We start from the raw sequence: 22591 nt of genomic DNA, 5'->3' as shown, positions 1-22591 counted from the left end.
ACTGCTTTAAAAAAAAATCATTTAAAAAATAAAATCATTTGCATGAATAGATGTCTAGACTGCATGTGCAAGTCATCAGTTTTGTAATGTGTCCCATTTGTTAACAGAACTGGAACATTAGAACTAGGTGATAAATTGCTCGCCATAGATAATATTCGACTAGACAACTGTTCCATGGAAGATGCAGTTCAAATCCTGCAGCATTGCGAGGACCTCGTAAAGCTCAAGATTCGCAAAGATGAAGATAACTCTGGTATTCACAGTGAGCTGGCTTAAAAACCTATTTATGTGCATTTATAACCATTTGTGTTAGATGCAATCTCTGTTGTATAATCAATGGATGTTCTTTAATACTATTTTTAAATATACAGTGAAAAGGTGCTATCTATATTGCAATACAGATATTTTTGTATTCCATTACTTACTTCCAAGATTCATGCAACATTAGAATATTCATCATTGGCCCATGATAGGACTATGGCACAGCCCCTCACCGCAGAGAGTCATTCATGCTTGTTTCAGTGCCACTTCTGTATTTTAAAGCAGAAATGTCACCCCACCCACCTCCCAGAATTTCAGACATGATTTTGGCCCAGGAGTGTACTCCTAGTAGCCTGTTTCTTTGGGATTCCTGGCAAAGCATGAAACCTCCCCATAACTCAGTTAATACTCTAGTCCATACCCTCCTCCACAACAATATTAGACACGCTTAATCATCATACAAATGTACATTCAGAGCAAATTTTGTTCTCTTGTTTACTCACTCTAATATCACTTCTTTTGGGCAACATAAAAATTATTAGATTCTCAGTCACAGGAAGAGAAAAGAGCATCTCTTTTGGCATTCTTTAGCCTTAAGTTTTGTTGGGGAAACAGATGGTTCCCTTTCCACAATTATTCTTTACTCCTATCAGTATTTTCCTTCTGAGACCCCCTATGTATAGGGCAGTATATTATTATTATTATTATTATTATTATTATTATTATTATTATTATTATATAAATAAATAACAACAAAACAACAACAATAATAATAAATTAATAAATACTAATTAAGACGATCCTAGTGCTCCCAGGTAGCAGAGTCATAAGCAAAAAACAAGTGAAGCTATTTAACACTTGCCATATTATCATCAGGTTTTCTATCTAAAAGGCAAATTCATCACCACCCAAAGTCAGCCTGAATTACAGCCCATGTCACCTGATTCCCTGACCTTTAGTATCTGCTCATTTCCAGTCCAATAACTATTATGATCCATCCCAATCTATGCTTGCTCAGAAACTGCGTACAGGGCCTTCTGATAGTTACAAGGCCTGATATGTACATTTTAGTGTGAATTAAGGCAGTTAATAATTGCCAGCTTCTTCATTCCGTGGCTAAATTAATACTTTGCATAGATTAAAAACATTTATTTTATAATACTGGGCGAATTCTATGTAACTACATGACTACCAATTAAGGTCTGCTAGATGCAATTCATCTATTATGTGTGCTTAGTAAATTATCCCATTTAAATCGCGGTACAAAGACAGATTACAGTCGTCATAAAACTAATATTTCTGTACAGTTTGTGTTAAGAACAATACTTCATTAAGTTGTTAGTTCATAAACTGTTGTCATAAATTATTATTTTTTAAGCTGTTGCACGAAATCAAAAGAAACATAATGTAAGCAATTAGGGGGGTGTCGGTGATTATGCACCCACCCACCATTGCTGCTCCGCAGTGCCGTCTCCTAGGGTCTGGCATTCCAGCACCCATAAACAAGCTGCATGCCCCTATGGAAAGGGATGGGGGGGTGCCAAGGCAAGAAGGCAGTCCTCCAGCCTAGAGGCACATATTGGGGGAGGCAGGCTTAGTTTGAAAGACACATATAATAACCAAGAGGGGAAAGAGAGACTGGAACCAGAAGTCTTGGCTTCTTGGGAAGTAGATGAGAGAGAAGGGTTTCCCCAGTAATGGTGATGTAACTTTGGGACACACAATAGCCAGGCTAGAAATCTTGTGTAGAGAAAACAATAAATTCCTACTGTAGTCACATATTAGGTAAAGGGACCCCTGACCATTAGGTCCAGTCGTGGCCGACTCTGGGGTTGCGGCGCTTATCTCGCTTTCCTGGCCAAGGGAGCCGGCATACAGCTTCTGGGTCATGTGGCCAGCATGACTAAGCTGCTTCTGGCGAACCAGAGCAGCGCACGGAAACGCCGTTTACCTTCCCGCCGGAGCGGTACCTATTTATCTACTTGCACTTTTTGGCGTGCTTTCGAACTGCTAGGTTGGCAGGAGCTGGGACCGAGCAACAGGAGCTCACCTCGTCTCAGGGATTCGAACCGCCAACCTTCTGATCGGCAAGTCCTAGGCTCTGTGGTTTAACCCACAGCACCACCTCTTTACTAATCAGCCTATCCACTTTGCTGAGTCTCTCTGAAGCCTTTGTGGCTTTTAGGTATTGGGAGTGACAAGAATAATCAGGGACCACAACAGTTTTTAATGACACATATATAAATGTCTACTAAAATGATAGACTCGTTAGGTTTTAGTTAAGCGTTTTTACATGAAAATGTTACGGAAAAAGCAGCTGAGCCCACCACTGGTGCAAAGGAACAAACGAAACAGGAGATAAATGTGACCCCCCTATCTGTACACAGTCTCTAACCTACACTAGGCTTCATTCATTCATAAGCTTCCTCCAGATCAGACCTGTGTTGTCTCCTTACTTGCTGTGAAAATGAAAAGTTGACCATATCCAGCTTCTTCTGCCCTTTCACTCTCCAGTTCACAAGCTCCAGGAAAGGCAGGGAATTTTAATACCAAACTCCACCCTCCAGATCACAGGCTTTAGGCAACCTAAGTGCTGACCTTCACATCCTCAATGATTTAGCCCTTCCCATTTGAGCCCCAGGGTAGGTCAGCTAGCGAATGTTAACCCCATAATCCCCAAACACATAGACAAGCAAAAGTTTACATTTTCAAGCAATACAAAACAGACTATCAAAGTGATGTCCACACAGCAATCCAAATAAGCAATGTTCATTTCTTTTGCACATACAGATGGCTGCCCAGCAGCAATAAAAAAAAGTAGATAAGCAAATATGCCCACTTTCAAGTGTTCAAGTGACTGTTACTATTTTCACACAGAAAAGTATTTGCCAGAGACTTGATTTCTCCCCTTGGTAACCAAAACCTGTTTTATGAACTTGGGGGGGGGGGAATAACCTGGAGGATAAATGTTACCATATTTTTTGCCTTGCGGTTGTCTCTGTTGTAGGGGAATGCATGAAGATAAAAGTTCACTTGGGTCTAGTGCCAGGTTTTAAATCCTGGTTTTGCTTCAGTGGATGGGAAGGACATTTGATGTTGTTGCCCATGAAGTCAAGTGTAGGCTTCAGAATTGAAGTGGCTAAGATATGTATTTGAGGCATGAAGCTTTTAGGATGCACACTGTGATTTCTGATCATTTGTCTGAATGTATTATTCTTTTCATTCCTTCTTTCATAAGAGACCAATTGCATCCTCTTGGCATGTATTGCAGATGAACAAGAGAGCTCAGGAGCAATTATTTATACTGTCGAGCTCAAGCGCTACGGAGGACCTCTTGGGATCACTATTTCTGGTACTGAGGAGCCCTTTGATCCTATTATCATTTCAAGTCTTACTAAAGGTGGACTAGCTGAAAGGTAAATTGAAATAAAGATATTCATAGTTCTGCTATTTACTGTGTTCATTCATGTGTGACAATTCATTCAGTCATATGCAATCATTCTTCCTTAGAAATCTGTCTGTTCTCCACAATTCATAGCAAATGAAATACTTAATGAGGTTCAGTCTTCTTTTGCTGGTGTTATGATATGAGGCTGTTGTTAAATCTAGAACATAGTTTTGCAATAGTTATTGTCACCATAAATCACCTAAAGAAAGCTTCAGGCATGCTTACCTTGTGATGATATTAATAACTTAAAGAAAAAAAGGTGTTGCATTCTTCTTATAAGGTGGGTGTTTGTATATACAGTGCTACGTGTTTTTGCCTGTCTAGCTATATTTACTATGTGTGACATATATACAATGTGCTAACCATTACATCTTCCTCATTCCTTCTTTATTTTCTTTTAAAACCCCATGTACTAATAAGCATTGCTGTGCCAGGATAGGATCTTGAAATTTTCTTAGCAATTCCTAAACCCAATATAGCACTTTTTCTGAGGGCAGTCATTGGGAGAAACATTCGTAACCCCATTTATTTTGAAGCCAGTAGAGTTCTAAAGGTGAATATCAATCTCTTGGATGTGGGTGCAGTTGTCCAGTTGTCAGAGACTAAAATGAGAAGGGGGAAAGATTTTGGAACCTGTGTTGAAACAAGGTGGTCAAAATGCAGAGCAATCTATTGAGCAATTCTGGTGTGTGTGTGTGTGTGTGTGTGTGTGTGTGTGTAAAAAAGAGTGAGAAGGGTGGTCCTGCTTCCTGAAATCATCTAGGCTTGCCCTATCAGAAAACTGTGGTGTCTGGATGCAGAGGATCAAAGACTGCATGTGTTACATGCCCTTGTTCTGCAGCTACAAGAATCTCTGGTTAATTCCCTCCTGAAAATCATGTGCTTCCGGTGATTGATAAAATACAGTGGTGCCTCGCAAGACGAAATTAATTCGTTCCGCAAGTCTCTTCGTCTTGCGAGTTTTTCGTCTTGCGATGCACGGTTTTCCATAGGAATGCATTGAAAATCAATTAATGCGTTCCTATGGAAACCGCCTTCTCCCGACCTCTTCTGGCGGGCGGCATTTTAAAATCGCCCGGGACAGCGGAGGACTTCTCCGCTGTCCGGGGCGATTTAAAAGCCCCTGGGAAGGCAGGCAGGGGGGACAAAGACTTTTGCCCCCCGCCTGCCTTCAGAAGAGGTCCAGGACAGGCTTCGCGGACCTCTCCGCAAGCAGCGGGAGCACTCCTTGTGGAGAGTTGCCAGCGCGCCCAGGCTTCGCGGCCCTGCCGCCTGGCTTCGGGACATCGTTCCGAAGCCGGGTGGCGGGGGGAGGCTTTCCCGCCCCGCCGCCCGGCTTCGGGACATCGTTCCGATGCCGGGCAGCGGGGGGAGGCTTTCCCGCCCCGCCGCCCGGCTTCGGGACATCGTTCCGATGCCGGGCGGCGGGGGGAGGCATTCCCGCCCCGCCGCCCGGCTTCGGGACATCGTTCCGATGCCGGGCGGCGGGGGGAGGCTTTCCCGCCCCGAAGCCGGGCGGCGGGGGGAGGTGTTCCCGCCTCGCCGCCCAGCATCGGGGCATCGGGGCCGCCAGGCTTCGGAGGAGGTCCGAGGACAGCGGGGAAGACGCGCTGCGCTTCCCCACTGTCCCGGAGATTTCCCTATGGGCTGTCGTCTTGCGAAGCAAGCCCATAGGGAAATTCGTCTTGCGACGCGCCTCCAAAACGGAAAACCCTTTCGTCTAGCGGGTTTTTCGTCTTGCGAGGCGTTCGTCTTGCGGGGCACCACTGTACACCCCCCCCCAATTTAGCCACCTGGCAATAGGACTGCAAAATGGTTTTGGAAGAGCCTTGGTAAAAAGATGAGAGTTACAGGTAGCTTCAGTGGAGAACTCACCTGAAGGTGAATAAGTAGTATTTCAGGATCTGTTTCAGAGTGAACTGAGTTGTGTCATGATGATTGTCCAGGCATGTCAACAGATAGGTTCTAACTAAGTTGTCCATCCTAATATGCTCCCTAACTACAGTTGTGGCCCATTTAATCCATCTATCAAGATATCCCCCTTAATTTACTTCAACTGATCATGTGAAAATATTATGATGGTTTGTGCTATCATTGCCTTTTGCCTGTTAAATGGAAAACATCAGTATTTGCAGGTACTAAGAAAGGAGTTTCAGTAAGCCTTCTGAATGTGCAGCTTTAATCCATGGTGTTGTCCAGTTGAAGGAAATGATGGGTTGTTGTTTTTTCTTGGATGTCAATTGGTTCTCCTACCAGCTCTGAAAACAAAGATGGCCTGGTTATCCAAATAGCCTTAGCAGCAAGAATGACTAAGTAGCTCCATTCATCTTACACCCTTTAAATTAAATGTGAAACCCGAGGAAAAACTGCAGACACTTTTGCTTATCTCGTATATGTTAAATGTTTGGCTCAGTTTCCTTTTTACTGAACTTTTCATGTTTTATTTAACTCATGTTTCAGGACAGGTGCAATTCATATCGGAGACCGAATCTTAGCAATAAATAGCAGCAGCCTGAAAGGAAAACCTTTGAGTGAAGCCATACATTTGTTACAAATGGCAGGAGAAACAGTCACCTTGAAAATCAAAAAGCAGACAGATGGTGAGTGTTGTGTCAGGTATTACACAGGGGCCCTTTCTACAACCAGCAACAATGCATACGTTCATTAAAATGGTATTTGGGTCATTGGAAATGTGGGAATGCAGAAACAAATGCACAGGTACAAGAATGGTTGAACAGAAGCACTTCAAGGTCTACAAGATATTTGCAGTCACCAGTGCAGTAATGGAGTCAAATTAAAAAGAGAGTCAATTATCTCTTTACAACAGTAGTGTTACAGTCAAAATTTGGGAAGTAATAAACTACTCATTTGGACTCCTGTGGGTCATTCAAAGAAAAAAAGAAAAGTATTAAGTAACAAACCCTACACAGGAATGAACACTGAACAAAAAGCAGAGGTACAGATCAGAGCCAAGCCCAAGTTTATGAAGGATGTAAACAAACTGGAAATGATGAAATTACAACAAAAGATTTTTAAAGCCATTATGAGGGGGGAGAACCCAAAAATACCCCCCCAGCTCATGCAGTTTGTTTGTCTTAGTTTTCTTGCTTGCAGAACATCCCTCCATGCAAATGAAGCTGCATGTCTATCTGATTTTCCAACCAAGTCTTAATCTTTTTTTCCTACCATTTAATTCCTACCAGCATCAAGTCCCAAGAAGTTTCCGCCCTCTGGTCACCTAAATGAATTGAGTGACGCGGAAGATGACACAGCCACCACACAGAAACCAGGCAAACTGTCAGAAATATACTCCACTACCGTCCCAAGCGTAGATAGTGCTGTGGAATCATGGGATGGCTCTGGAATGGATAACAGCTATGGAAGTCAAGGTGGGTTTGTGCATATCAACCAGCACAGGTAACATGGGAAACCACTCCATGGGGAAAACCTTCCAAGCCAACTTTGCTGTGTCTCAACTGTGCTGCCTCTGTCTCATTAAGACAGCGCCCTTTAGCACACTCTGCTGCCTCTTGCATTCAGCTAACCTTGGTCTCACTCTTTCACGACACTGTGACAGGTTATAAAGCATATATCAATATACTAACAGCCTTCTGCTAGTTTTACTGATGTCTGAATAGCCAGTCCATAGCTCATCCACAGCTAAATGGGTTTATCCTTCAAGCTTAGATTAATAAAAGATGCAGAACACATTGAAGGTGTTCATTAATTTGAACATCTGAGGTGCATTCATTGTGATTTTTAAGCTGGCTATGGTAAAGATTTATTGTAAACTGCCAAAGGGGGAGCATAAAGAGATTATTCAGTGATTTGTTACCCTTTTGTTTCTCCTTCATCCCTTGACATTAAGATGTCAGAGGGCTTTCAGAATAATAACTGGTTTTAGGAAAGGTTTTGAAGGGAGGGGAGGAAGAGCCAGAATGGATTTTCTTTTACCTCTTCAAAGATCCGTGCTTGTTTTTTAGTATTTCACCTTTATTTTAAGCACTGTCATTTAAATCTCAGGGTAAAACTTGGAGCCCTGGAAGTGCAGGTTTTTATAAACATCCTGGGTTGGAAAAATGAGGACTTCTAAAAAATCGTATTTTACATTGGAATATCATTGGAAGTCATTGTTTCAAAGATAAATATTCTCCTTCCCTTACACATTTTGCACATTCCTTCAGAAGTATTTTTGGACCCACTCACCCAGTAACTCTCTGCTGCACAAGAAGATGCAACTTGTTCTTGGCCACATGATCATATGAAGATCATAGAAACATACCTGCACACCAAGACATCTGAGCCACCAAGCTCATGAGAATTGCTGTCGCTGTGTCTGCATTAACCCCCTTCTGCTTCTCCATGTGTTTTGAGACACATGCATGGCAGGCTGTGAAGAGTTCCAAACAGATCTCTCCAACACAGCAGCAAATAAGTTTCAATATATGTAAGCGCAGAATGATGCACATCAGGGCAAAAGGACACACACTCCAAACTTCACATTCATGCTCAACTAGTTGTGACCATCTAGGAAAAGGATACTGAGGTTATGGTGGATTACTCAGTGAGAAGGTCAACTAGCAGTAGTAAAAGCAACATACATATTCCATATTAAATAGTTTACAGAATGTATTGCCACAAGATGTTGCATTGGTCATTACCTTACATGGCTTTAAAGGGGTATTTGTGGAAGATAGGTCTATCTGTGGCCATTGGCCACAATAGCTCAATGGAATCATTGTAGCTCTTCAGGAGATGGAGAAATTGCTGGGTTAGATAGTGGGATAGATTGTTTGCTTCATGCTTTACGTCTGGAAAGATCTGATTTGTCACTATGGGAATCATAATGTTAGTCTATATAGACTTCTAGTGGAGTGGATGACCAAATCAGCTGCTGTGCAATGTTTATCTTCTGTAATAGGAAATGCAATAATTCTTTCTTTGTTGTTTGCATATGGGTGAACTAATGTTGGGCACTTTCAGTAATGATCTTTCATTTATTGCGTAGCTTGACAATGGAAGCAACTGTCATTTTCTCTTTTGCAAAGTTCCTTTGGAATCCATTTTATCCTAGCAAGAAAGAAAAATGCTCAAGTTTCCTCCTTAAACATTGTTAAAACAGGGCAGGGGCAAAAGAGCTTGGAAGTCAAATACGAATACTTTGAAGCTCAGAACAAGCAACTAAAGCTATTCTTTAACAGCAGTAGTAGAATGAAACATCGTATGTAATGTTGGGTATCTGATTTCATGTCAGGAAAAATTCCCAGTTGTAAAAAAAAAATATTTAGCAATTTCATTTTTGCTAGACGTTGTGTAGTTAGTCTTTCCTTTGAATTCTACCAATATAAAATGTTGCTATATTTTTAATGTTTAAGAGCAACAATTTGATTTACTTTTATTTGTGAGCCAGAACTCACTGTTCTGCTGTCATTCCACATCCCTTCTGAGGAAGGCAAGTCTCAGCATGCAGCCATCATTTAGTTTGCACGACAGTAAACAGCACATGAATCACACACAATCCCTGCAGACCCATTTGTTCATCTGTCTGAAAAACTAATGAAATATTGAGCTGTGAATATTTTATTAAACGAAAATAGTTCTGTAAAATCTCCAGGAATGGTCAGCAACCCATCATGGGCGGCAGTAGACATTTTGGTTCAGGTCAGGGGAGGGGAGTGTACAAGCCTGGATAATAGAAATTCAACTCAATTCAGTAGTTCAAGTATAAGGTTGTGCATGGGCGAGGGGGCAACTATTAAGTATTTTTATATCACCTGCCCTGATAAATCATTAGATAAAAAAAGATTGAGGAGGGGAGAGTTTTTGTTTATCTCAAAATGACTACCCAAGAGCTAATTTCAAAGAACTCATGCCATGTCATAAGGTACGAAATGTGTTGATATCTACACATCTTAGAAAAGTGTGTCATTTCCAAAACTGTCAGTCTTTTGGGCAACTGCTGGGGCCTTTAAGCAAGTGCTATCCCATCGCCCCAACTCTTTTCTGTCACCATAAATAACATCATACTATATATTGGTGAAACTAGCTGCATCTGTTGGGAAATTATGTACATAATTTCAGCCTATGTAGTCTGATTGACTTTGTTAGTGTTGGCCTTCTTCTTTTACCCCTCCCAAAAGGAGTAAGTGAGCTATTAACGATGTCATAAACTACGTGACTGAAGCCGGTACCACTTGGTAGAAACTACCTTCATGCATTGTGAAATGGTCTGATTTGGAGTGGCCCCCTATGAAACAATAGGATTGTTTCACAGGGGCCACTCCAAATCAGACCGTTTAATGTGGTCCAATGTCCATGGTGGTGACAATTTCCATTGCACTGAACTGGAGCTATGCATCTTGGATCTTGCATCTGAAATTAGCAACTACCCTAGCAATAAAGTAAAGAGATTTTATGAGAACCCCATTTTGGTTTGTGCAGATCCATGAATTTCTGCAGCCTTCCTTTATTGAGATACTTGGTATATAGCAGGCTTCCTCAACCTTGGCCCTCCAGATGTTTTGAGACTACAATTCCCATCATCCCTGACCACTGGTCCTGCTAGCTAGGGATCATGGGAGTTGTAGGCCAAAAACATCTGGAGGGCTGAGGTTGAGGAAGCCTGGTATATAGCCATTTTCATATATTTAGACAGGTGGAAACTTATTTATTTGTCCAGTCCTTTGGAACCTAATGGTGTTGATACAGGTCAGAATTTAGTGCTGTTTTTTTATAATGGAGGTATGATTGTATTCTGCTTTGTATTATATTTTATATAGCTGTTTATATTGTATGCTGTGTTGCAAGCCACCTTGTGCACCAGTTTTGGGGAAAGGGTGAGGTATCATTCGCTCCACATATCACTACAGACTCACCTAAAAATTGGGAAATGTGTAGTTTGAGGTTGAAGTATGAGTGGGGAATAGTCAAATCTGCGAGCAGCCAAGTTGATGGATAGTTCCTGCCTTGTGCTGCACTAGATGGCTTTACAACCCTTTCTATACTGATCTTCTATTTTTCTCATTAAGTATTTAACATTGCATCAAGCCGACAGCTTGAATGAGTTACTTTAGTACAGCAGTTCCCCTCCACCACATACAAATGGGAATCCTCTGTTCTGCAGTCTTTGCTTTTAGTTAAACTGCCCTGAGAATATAATGTGCACAGATCCTCTCAGGTATTTTGTCTATGGCCAAAGTTGTGTAAAGATGGAAGTGCTTACACTGGCAAGTCATTAGCATAGGAAGATGATAGTTTTCAAGACAGCTCATTATTTTATCTCACAGCTTATAAGAGCCATTATAAAAAGATGCCCTTGGTTTTTCACCTTGCTGTTTCCATTTCAGTTTGGAAGTATTGGCTGGTTTCTGTCCAACTTTTCCAGTTCAGATTCAGTCCACATCTTTTCCTAATGGAGATAATACTTGCTAAACAGGATAACCTGATAACCATGTTCCCAGTACAGTGGTACCTCTGGTTAAGAACTTAATTCATTCCAGAGGTCCGTTCGTAACCTGAAACTGTTCTTAACCTGAGGTAAGCTAATGGGGCCTCCTGCTACCACTTTAGTTACTGGGGCCTCCTGCTGCTGCTGCCATGCCGCCGGAGCACGAATTCTGTTCTCACCCTGAAGCAAAGTTCTTAACCCAAGGTACTATTTCTGGGTTAGTGGAGTCTGTAACCTGAAGCATCTGCAACCCGAGGTACCACTGTAATCTGTAGTGCAAGTACAGTTTAGGTGACCTTTGTTTTGCTTGCCTTACTTAACATGATAGTGATATGGCCTATATATTTCCCCCCATATTATCTATGGTCTTTACATACTCCCAATTCTGCAGTATTCTCTGCTTTTCAGGATCCCCATCCTACCAACCACTCATTCCGTAGCTGGGTGTAGAAGCTTGCACACCACAGCATGTTTTTACTGTGTGTGAGAACCTGTGATGGTAGTGCAAGGCTACTTTAGCAGAGATGCTTCCCTCTTATCTGTTCCCTAGCCCAGCAAAATGGGATACTACTATTGAGCCAGAACACTGCAAGCAGCAGCTAGAGAGAAGGGGCTGCTCCTTATCTGCCCTTCACATGAATGCCTAGAGAAATATTACCTATTCTGTGTCCACAAGACTGCTAATGGATGAAATGGAAGTCTGCACCCTGTTATCAATTTCATTTCATTTATAATGGAGTGCCAAAATATCAGTATTTTAGGACATCACCAAAAAATGTAATATGTCGGCATTGGTTGCTTTACATCTCCAACGAAGAATAACATGTGCAAAGAAGGGGCGTTGGTGTTTGGTACCACCAAAATATATTTATAGAAACTTTCTTTTAAGCTCGTACAGAGAGTTTGTTGTGTGACATGCTGCATTCCCAGACTCTGCCTCGTTTCTTTGTTATAATTACTCTGCTACGAGTTCTTTGATATCATGTATGTCAGGTCATTTCTTTATCACAGATTGAGAAGGCCAGGTGAGCTACACTTTTGAGAATGAGTGAAGAATTGGGTGTTGGTTCAAATCAGTCTGTTTCCTAGATAATTCTGAGCAACTCTCATGGCCTCAGCTCCACATGCATGAAATGGGAACAAGGATGGCTTTAGCTCACAGAATTGCTGGAAGAACAATGAAATAGGTTAAAACATATTGTGTTATTAGGGGTGCAATGTAGTGTTATAAAATATTTTCTTTGTTTAAAGCATCACGGTTTTACAAATATGGTTAATATTTTAGGTCCCAATTATCAGGCTTCAGGATACAACTTCAACACATTTGAATGGAGGAGTCCAAAACAAAGGAGCAGTTTATCCCCTCCCAACAGGCCCCGAACCAACCCCTTCCACAACACAGGGCTAAGTGATGATGAATGGGATAAACCAGTCGCAAGCAGGTATGTTTTACGCCTGTTACTCAATTTATCTTTGCAGCAGCAGCAATGTTCTTTGTGAATACATACACCACTTGCCTGAGCTCAAAACACCAGTTGCCAGTTTATCCTCTCACTACTGAGATATTTACAGTTCATGCTGCATGAGATTTATTAGGTTAGGTTAGTGACATTCATGAAAGGTTATGATGCTGAAAGCAATACATGTGCACTCGGTGAAATTCTATGCATAAAAGGATAGATCATTGGTTCTTGTTAATGCAACAATTAAACTGAAAATAGGTCCTTCCCCACCCCCATCCTTTGAATGTTGTAAGAGTCTTTCATTTCCTTAATCTTGTTCCACGCACATCAGCATTTGACATAAATGTAGTTTCGTACACACGAATCTTTGTAGGGACTGGTTCTTCATTATCTATGTGTACTGTGGTTGCAATTTCCACATGGTCAGTAGCCATGGTGCCCCTTTAAGAAAGGGGAGCCATGTGGGACAAGGGGATGAAGCAGCCCCTTAGAGCCCAACCATCTGGTGTGATCTCCCCTTCTGAAATGTTACCAATGACAATGCAATTCTTGTCAAGGCTTCACCCATCTTGGGGAGGCTCTGGCCAGGAAACATTGTGTCTAACCAAGACAGAATAAGTCAATGGCTTGACCCCTTATTTTGCAGAGTAAGCAAAAGGCATGGAGAAGAATTTGCCCAAAGCACAGGTGATGGCAACAGATCCGTTTTTATAGATGAATGGGGCAACAGACCCACTTTTCAAGTGGGTTGGGTGCAACTTAAAGGGCTAAGGGGACACATGAGTGTGAGTGCTGAACCCCAAATCCTCCACCAGGGATTTTGCTCCCAGTTAGGTTCACTTCCAGCATAGAGCCTAACTGAGATGTAAGCCCACCTAGGAGAAAAGCACTGGGGAAGAGGGTTCGGCATTCCTCACCCACTCACCCCACTGGCTCTTTAAATTGCACCCTATCCCCTGTGCAGACCCACTTTGAAGAACATGGGGTTTACCACTGTCATTAGGTCCAGTTGTGGCCAACTCTGGGGTTGGGGCGCTCATCTCGCTTTACTGGCTGAGGGAGCTGGCATACAGCTTCCGGGTCATGTGGCCAGCATGACCAAGCTGCTTCGCCGTTTACCTTCCCACTGGAGTGGTACCTATATATCTACTTGCACTTTGACGTGCTTTTGAACTGCTAGGTGGGCAGGAGCAGGGACTGAACAACAGGAGCTCACCCCGTGGCAGGGATTCAAACTGCTGACCTTTTGATCAGCAAGTCCTAGGCTCTGTGGTTTAACCCACAGCACCACTTGCGTCACTGTCACACATAGTTTGTGTTAAAAAAATCAATAGAACTTCTGTGCTCTGGTTCCCAGTTTACTTGCCGTACTTCAGAGAATTGCCTGACACTGCTGGCCTTAGAAGAGTTTTGCTGTAACCCTCAGACAGGCAGCATTATTGCTAGTTTCTCCAGCTGACCTACAGTCTAATCAATAGTCTCAGAGAACACATTGAAAGTGTTACTAGCGATTACAGCGTGACTTGAATAATTCCTCTGCCCTCCCCGCCAAAACACACACACACTGTCCCAAACCATTATCTCCAGTGTCCTCGTGGGAAACGACTTGCTGCACTGTTTTTTTATCACTTTGGACTCATGAATCCATGATAAACCTAAAGGAAGGTGCCCTAGTTTGTCTCTGCTGATAATGAAGATGCTCAGTTGCAACTGAACCTGATCCAAAACCTGGGGTAAATAGCACTAAAACCCACACATCTGTTCCTCCAGCTGATGCCAAGTCAATCAGAAGCTTATTTTCTGAGTTAATGATTCCCACACATGCATCCAGAAATGGATACTAATTTTTCCCTCCACACGCAGCCAGTCTCTCTGCATGGCCTGAGATTTCTAAGCATTCATCTAGTTTCTGCTTGGTTTGGAGAACCATAGGGTGCCGCCATGTTGTTAGACTGACAGCAACTTTGGCGAGTGGTAGGTTGGATCCAAAGCAGAGGCATACTTACCCCAGCAGCCACATGCCAAGAAAAGTCCATGTGCTAATCTAGTGGTTGGCTAATGCACGTCTTGGGCAAATCTGGGCCTAGGTTCTAGCTAGTACATCTTAAAATGTGGATTGAAGGAATGGTGATCAAATATGGATTGATCCCCAATGGTGATGGGTGGGGAGACTGCACGTTTCTAATGTAAATATTTTACAGATATTGGGGGGGACTGAGCAATCCTGTGGCTGGGAATCTGCAGGCCCTAAGCTCTGTCCCTGATTTGCCAGCAGTTGTTCCAAATCAACCAAACCTTTCCCAGTTCTGGGAAGGCAAGGAGAAAACAGAAAAGGGAGCAATCTCTTTCCTGCCTTTTCCCTTCTCCCACTTGTCAGTAGGAGGGAAATTGCTTGTGCCAGATCCTGTCCTTGGATAGATTTCCCGAATGTTTGTAGCCGTTGCTACAGAATCACCTACACACCAACACAACTCCATTCTATTTATGGAGATGCATAAACTCTACTTCTGCAGCAGAGCATAGGAGCCTTTGCACATGGAGGCATTTTTTTCAGCTAAGGCAGTGGATCTGGACTTCAGAAGAACCCCCCTGCCTTATCCTAATACCCCTCAGCCACTGAACCAGTGAGTGTGGGATTGCACACTAAATCTGCATTAGGTGAATTTGGAGATCTATCTTAAGTGTGGGAGTGGCAATTCCAGTCGTCACTGATAATTGTAAGGAGCGAGAGGCTGTGCTGTTTCTTCCAGTTTAGTTTACGCGAACCATTAATCTTGCATCTTCCTTTCCCTCACAAATGTGCCTGCATGTGCAACCTCACCATTCATAGCAGCTCCTAAGCATGAATTAGCCATGAAGATTGCTGCAATAAAAGTAGGCCGGGGTTTGTGTGAAGTTTTATTTACAGACCACTTGTAAATTCTCGGGTTAATTAAGCCCCCGTGTTGTGCGTCAGTAATCGCGCTCCTTCTCCACAGCCCTAAGTTTGCTTGCTTCCTGCCCATGCTCACCCTTAAGTCTGGTTTTGTTGCTGTAAACCATTCCTGTGAAGTACACTGCCGTGTTGCCTTTGCCACTTAAGCAAACCTTTCTCTATGAATCCAGCTTTGCAGGTGCCCCCGAGACTGACCAGGAGGAAAATTTCTGGTCTCAAGCACTGGAGGACTTGGAGACTTGTGGACAGTCAGGAATTCTGAGGGAATTAGAGGTAGAAAAATAAATAAATCTTAATCCCGTCACAATATACCAATTTCTTTTTCAATTAACACTCATTTTTTTTGTTTTCCCCCCTCTATTTTTTTTTCTAAGTTTGCATTAATCTCACAAATTCATTTTAAAGCTTTAACCCCCCTTTCCACAGGACAAGGCTGACAGGCGTCTGTGTTTGAGAAACATGACTCTCTTGGTACCTACCCTTTATGTTTATATTTTGCTTGTGCAGCTGCTTCCCCTGATTCCCCCCTAATCAAGCTGTTTTCTTTCATGGAACTGCTGCTGAAATGATACAAGCGTGTTATGTGTTCAAAAGCTTCTCCTGTGCTACTGCTGGCTGCGCCTGTTTGCAGGCTTGTTTTTCCTAGGCAGCAGCGCATCCCATTCTCTTCCAGCTGCTTTTTACACAAGGTTTCCTTGGCATGTATATCTCTTGCAACAAAACTGAATCTGAATTAAGGGGAACATAAACGAAAAGTTTTAAAATCGGGAGTCACCTGATGAGCCAAGGCAACTGCAATGAATTCCACATTAACTTCCCACCTAGAGATTTACTTTTTTAAAAAAAGACAATTATTTTGTTTAAAGTTGCCTGCATGTTCCTTAATTGCACCAAAGATGAATATAACTTAAAACAGTTTTAACGTTTCAAAAGGGCAAGTCCTCAAAAATTTTCTTTTATGTTCTTTTAAATTCCTTGCGTTGCAAAAACCGGCAGAGTCTCATTTTCATTTTTATGTCATACTGAAGTCCCTGAGCAACCACAAGGAATGTGAATGGCATAGCTGGGTAAAACTCATGGAGCTCGAGTGGATTGCGCAGCCTCAGAATAATGGCTTCCGTATTGCACGTCTGTTTACTTTCATGTGGACCTGATCTGAGTTTAATTGCCATTCGGAGGAACGTAAGGGAAAGCTCTGTCTAAAGGCATGGTACCTCAGGCTTCTCTTGCCAGACTCCTTCCTGACAGCACAGCAAACGGATATGGAAATAGATAACGGGAACAAATGTTTCAGTAGGTTGATAATTTCCCATTTTAAAGATGACATGGTGGGTTGTTTTTGTTGCTTTTTTTTTAAAAAAAAGGTGAAAAATGAATTGGACATTTGCTTACCCTAATTGTGCTCAGCTGCCTCGTTGGCACCTCTGCTAGCAGGAAGCAGCTGTGCAAAATTATATTGCAGAAACAAGACCCTTGTTTCCCATCAATCCAACCTTGTTTGGACCCCTCTCAAAGCAGTTCACTTTTCAGTATTGATCAACTGACTGGCACTGTCAGTGAGCCCCACTTGCCCATGAACAATTGGGAGCTTGCTTTGAGCTCCTGTTTGCTCCTTTAGAGCCATGTCTTGACATCACGTAAGACGTCAGCAAATGGGAGAAAGCCTCGCAGGCCAAATTGGGTCCAGTGCCAGATCTAAGTAGGCCTGCCAGTCCAATTTCCCAAACCTGTGCTAAATAGCCTTCCCATGAGTTCTCATCAAAGATATTGCTGCTGCTTTTGTTGACTTGCTTTGTTCTAATACCTCAGATCTGCAAAAATGCTGCCTATTGTAGCATTCATTATATTTAGGATAAACTAATTATGCATGTGCCAGGATTAATTTAAATAACAAAATAGCTTTTAGGGTAAAGAACTTTTGCCAGCAAAGATTTTTGTAGTCCACTTTCGTTCCTCTGGTGGCCAAGCATGACTACGGCCAGCCATTGTAACTCACCAATTATAGAAGCTGTCACTCGCCCCGTCCCCCGCAGATTGGATAAAAATGTCATCCAACAACCTTTTTCGTCAAGTACATTTTTCAGAGGACTCCCACTCAAATTGTCCATCTATCCTCCAGCCATTTGCTGTTCTCTGAAGTGACTTGTGTTCTGGCCAAGACAACAGAATAGATGCTGCTGCCTTTAGTTACAGCCTCATCTTCTGGGTGTTTTTTTACTATGTCATGTATGATAAAAACTTTTTGTTCACGCTACAGGCAACCATTATGTCAGGGAGCACCATGAGTCTGAACCATGACAACCCGCAGCATCGCAGCCACCTGGGGAGACAAGCCAGCTTCCAGGAACGAAGCACTTCGAGGCCTCATTACAGCCAGACGACCCGTAGCAATACGTTGCCTTCAGATGTGGGAAGAAAGTCTGTAGCTTTGCGGAAGATGAAGCAAGAGATGAAAGAAATTATGTCACCAACTCCTGTGGAGTTACACAAGGTGAGTTGGTGCACCGTCCGGTTTCTCCCCTTCTGACAGTAATCTTGCACAGAGCAGATGACCGCCTTCTTCTTCTTCTTTGGTGATCACCCATGGCCGAGTAAGACCGTCTTCCATGAACGCGGTCTTAACAGTGAGTCTGTAAGTGACTGTGGCGGCCATTTTTTGATCCACACATCCTTCCACAGTGGGGACATAGGTTTCCAGGCAGGAGTTGATCACGGTGGGTGTTTGCCAAAACGTGCCTTCCTCTTAGCATGTTTCTCCCTTTCGTCCTGAGTTCGAGCATCCCAATTGGATGACAGTACTCCCTCTAATGCAGAGCTTTCCCAAACTTTCATGTTGGTGATACCGAGGGGAAAGGTTCACTTAGCTTAAGCTGAAGGACGAGCATCCAAACTGGACCATAATACAGAGTTTAGACAACAAAGCAATATAATGAGCTACTCATTTCTTTGAGAGATGAAGAAAAGCATATTTGTTAATAGAAGACAATAGCAACATGGGACTATAAAACGGCGGGGATGGGGGCCTGTGGCTCTCTAGATCTAATGGGACTGCAACTACCATCATTGTGAATTGGTAGACATGTTGGCTAGAGCTGGTGAGAATTGGCATCCAACAACATTGGGGGTGGGGGAGCACAGGTTCCCCACTCTTGCATTAAACGGCATTTCTGTGCTCTGCTCTGGTTCGCCAGAAGCAGCTTAGTCATGCTGGCCACATGACCCGGAAGCTGTATGCCAGCTCCCTCGGCCAATAAAGCGAGATGAGCGCTGCAACCCCAGAGTCGTCCATGACTGGACCCACACACTACAGCTAACTATTTGGGGGGAGGGGAGATGGAAAGACGGAGCAGAATGGAGCTTCCATAATCTTTATAATGCAGACCTCAGATTATCTTTGCTTTCCCCTTCCCTACAGGTAACTTTGTACAAGGATTCAGATATGGAGGACTTTGGGTTCAGCGTCTCCGATGCCTTATTGGAAAAAGGCGTGTATGTTAAAAATATTCGGCCAGCTGGACCTGGAGATGTGGGAGGGTTGAAGCCATATGACAGACTGCTCCAGGTAAGAGTGAACCATATTAACATAGAAAAGCCGTATCAAGGGCATGGGTTTTTTTGTAGAACAGAAAGCATTCTGCAGTCAAGTTCAGCATTCACAGTAGTGGAAACTGTATTTGAAATTCAGTTGCACAGCTAAGTTCAGCTCCCTCATTCATTGTGTACTGTGAACTGAATGATAGGGAAGACACACACACAATCGATCTATGAATTAAGGGCAACATATCGTAAAGACAATAATCATCAAATGCTGAAAAGCTGCAAGCCTAGGTTCACTCACTTGACACAAAGTCCTGTCGAACACAGTGGAACTTACTTCCCAGTAAACTTCCATAGATTCAACCTGCTTATGACGACTGATAAGCCTTGGGAATGAAGCAACCTTGGTCATCCGGATAGACAATGAGCTTTTATCAGGAGAGGTGGAGAAGTGCAACCCTATTGATTACACTCAATCTCTTAGCCACCACGGTATCCTCCTGGATCAGCTTCAGGGAATGGCAGTTGTGGGCACTGTTTTGTAAGTGGCTTAGGTCCTTTTCGGGGACGGGACTGAAGTGAGAATCAGTTGGCCACTTGGCAGGTTGGCTGTGGAGGTGCCACAGTCTTCCATTCTGGCCGCAGTGCTATTTAATATTTCTGAAACCATTGGGAACGGTAATTACCGATGACAGTTGAACGCCAAATCTTCTAGACTAATGGTATCTTGGAACACATGAGGTTAAGATTTATTTATAAGCATTAGCAGAGCAAATAAATTCAATTTAACAGTAGCCTTTTACCAAACATTTACTTCTTTTAAAGCCACCCTTTTTTTGGTAAGGTACTTTGTGTAGAAGGGACACGGTGTCAAAGTGCCAGTAGATAAATAGGTAGCACTCTGGTGGGAAGGTAAATGGTATTTCTGTGCGCTGCTCTGGTTTGCCAGAAGCGGCTTAGTCATGCTGGCCACACGACCCGGAAGCTGTACGCCGGCTCCCTCGGCCAATAAAGCGAGATGAGCGCCACACCCCCAGAGACGGCCACAACTGGACCTAATGGTCAGGGGTCCCTTTACCTTACTTTGTGTAGGCTTATAGAGTATCACAAGGATTAAGGGTCATTGAGGAGGGAGAAAAATGCATTCAGTTTTCCTTTGTCACCTTTCATCCAAGACAAACATTTTTTACTTTTCAGGTAAACCATGTTCGCACAAGAGACTTTGACTGCTGTCTGGTAGTGCCCCTTATAGCAGAGTCTGGTAACAAATTGGAACTTGTTATTAGTCGAAACCCTCTAGCCTCTCAAAAGGTAAGCTCGGAACAACAGACTTTCCCGGCTGGGGAATGGAATGAACAAAACCATGCCTTCCTTCAACAAAGTGTACACAGCACTGGTTCGGAGATGAAACGGGAGCCTATGAACACTTTGTAGCCAAAAAAACTGTATTTAGTGCAAAACATTTAAATGGTGCTAATCCCTTTCAGGTTTCTGTTACACTGAAGATGTGGCTGTTGTGTGGCATTAAGAAGCACAGAGGGGGGGCTCATAATTTGCTACTTGCTTCCAATGCTGAGTTTTTTTGCTCTGCTCTCGTTTTTTATCACCCATGTGTAGTGCCATTTCAACCTGACCCTTAGTAACAAGAGAAACGAATGGTGGAAATGGCTGTAAATCCTATCATGGCAGATTAGTGAAAGATTGGGGGAGGGGGGATCCATCTATGTAAATAATTACAACAGAGGATCTGATTTTCAGAACATTGCAACTTATTCAAATACCAGCTGGTTAAGTAAGTGAAGGAATCACAGACTATTGCTGCTGGACCCAGATAACTGTATCATAGTAGTTGTTTTTTAAATGAACTATATAGTTCTGTTGCTTCTGCGGTAATGAAAAAAAAGGGGGGGATTAAAAGCTACTATGTGGTTTTACAACTATTTTTGCACACAGGAATCTGAAGTGCAAAGAGGTGAAACCTTTACCGGCCCAGCTGTAGTATGATTTTATTAAGAGTTATATTATACCCTATGCAATGATGTACTGAACAGGATATGTCTTGCACCCTGTATGGACTTCTAACTTTTAGGTATTTGGAACTTCTGATAAATTACTGGGGTGTTTTTTTTAAAAAAAAGCAAAACAAGTTTTAGCGAAATTTTAAAAAAAAGACTTTTATAACATGTATTCAAGTAGATTTTTTTTCTTTGTTTAAATTTTGAACTGCAGTAGCAAAGAAATACCAGTGCAAAACTGTATGAACTGCCCCAGTTTAGGCATATACACAAGTTAACTTGTATAGCAACACACAATTCTTTTTTTAAAATGAATGGTATGTGCATTGGTTTCAAATAGCTATTTAAATGCATTTTGTTGGATCTCTCTCATTAACTCTTATTAATGTCAATTCATTTAAAAACTGTAAATACATTTTGCACACATACACACACACACACACTCAGATTCTTCCCTTTCCTGCTCAGAGCAATAAAATGCTGCCAGTTGCTTTTTTAGGTTCACCAGCAGCTGCTTTGATTTGTTTATTGTATTGTCAATGGTAATTAATGTTACTTGGTGACTGGAAAAGACACTGGATTTGTCTCTTATAACTGTAGAGTCCTCATTTCTTATTTTAACGACCAGTTTTTCATCTATTTGAATTGTTAGGATATCCCTAAAGCTGTTTTCCTTAAACCTGTTACATGAACATGAAAGTGAAATGTTTTGTTCATATTTCAGCACTGCCAGAGAAAAATTCATTTAAAACGAAACTGAAACCCAGATCATGAACCACACTTAATATGTATTTTTATTTGTTAACAAAGGAGTATTAAACTAAAGTATTTTTGTACAAATTTAATACTTTAATAGCATGGTATTTATCGTCTATGTATGGTTTCTGGGAACTCAACCTGTTGCAAAAATTTGTATGGAAACTGTAAAAAAATCAAATAAAAATTATTTAAAGACAATGGATTCGATCCTGGGAATTGCAAGAATGAGGATAGCTTGTGGAAGGGGACTTTCCTGTCACTTCCTTCCTCCTGAACAATGGGGGAGGACTCCACAGAGTTGCTGGGAAACAGGAGATGTTGGCAAAACTTGGGCCAAGGCACCTTGCACTAGTGAACATGAATTACCATTTACCTTTTTAGAAGTGCGGAATATGCAAATACTTTGACTCAGAACAGCTTCTATAGAAGAAATAATAGATGTTCAAAGAATAAAAAATACGATGCACCATACTCTTTAATGCAACTAACATGATTCAACTTTTGAAGTACACCAGTTTTACATTTAGCTTTCCGTTGATCAGAAATACAACACACTCTATATAATGTTTACACCCAGCCTATTAGGTCAAACGTATATATGTGTTTGTTTTTTAATACCATGTTTTAGTATTGTAAATTGCTCAGAGACTCTTTTATTGCAAGAAGTGATTTATGAAGTCGGTGAGCATAACCAAAGCATCTAGAAGCAGAAGCTTGTAGGCATAA

The 22591-nt window shown here is 42.2% G+C and overlaps 1 protein-coding gene across 21 annotated transcripts in view; it reads left to right on the top strand.

Annotated features, from left to right (window-relative positions):
- The window catches only part of GRIP1 (glutamate receptor interacting protein 1), a 328693-nt gene extending 306630 nt beyond the window's left edge, over positions 1 to 22063 (top strand). For 6 of the 21 annotated variants that reach the window (XM_081928002.1, XM_081927990.1, XM_081927986.1 and 3 more), the window contains 10 exons: positions 108 to 262; positions 3500 to 3677; positions 6170 to 6309; positions 6913 to 7098; positions 12442 to 12598; positions 15725 to 15827; positions 15981 to 16025; positions 17812 to 18045; positions 18970 to 19116; positions 20289 to 21215. In XM_081928002.1, the coding sequence (XP_081784128.1) occupies positions 108 to 262; positions 3500 to 3677; positions 6170 to 6309; positions 6913 to 7098; positions 12442 to 12598; positions 15725 to 15827; positions 15981 to 16025; positions 17812 to 18045; positions 18970 to 19116; positions 20289 to 20525 (1582 nt within the window). In that variant the 3' untranslated portion in view covers positions 20526 to 21215. Of the gene's footprint in view, positions 1 to 107; positions 263 to 3499; positions 3678 to 6169; positions 6310 to 6912; positions 7099 to 12441; positions 12599 to 15724; positions 15828 to 15980; positions 16026 to 17811; positions 18046 to 18969; positions 19117 to 20288; positions 21216 to 21830 lie in introns of those variants that run through there. The other 15 variants (XM_081927994.1, XM_081927985.1, XM_081927989.1 and 12 more) reach the window with 6 other exon arrangements.
- The last annotated feature ends 528 nt before the right edge of the window (positions 22064 to 22591 follow it).

Source organism: Podarcis melisellensis (genome assembly GCF_964234715.1).
Source record: "Podarcis melisellensis genome assembly, chromosome: 10".
Taxonomy (NCBI): domain Eukaryota; kingdom Metazoa; phylum Chordata; class Lepidosauria; order Squamata; family Lacertidae; genus Podarcis; species Podarcis melisellensis.
Note: the sequence above shows the minus strand (reverse complement) of the source record. Positions and strands in the feature narration are given on the sequence as shown.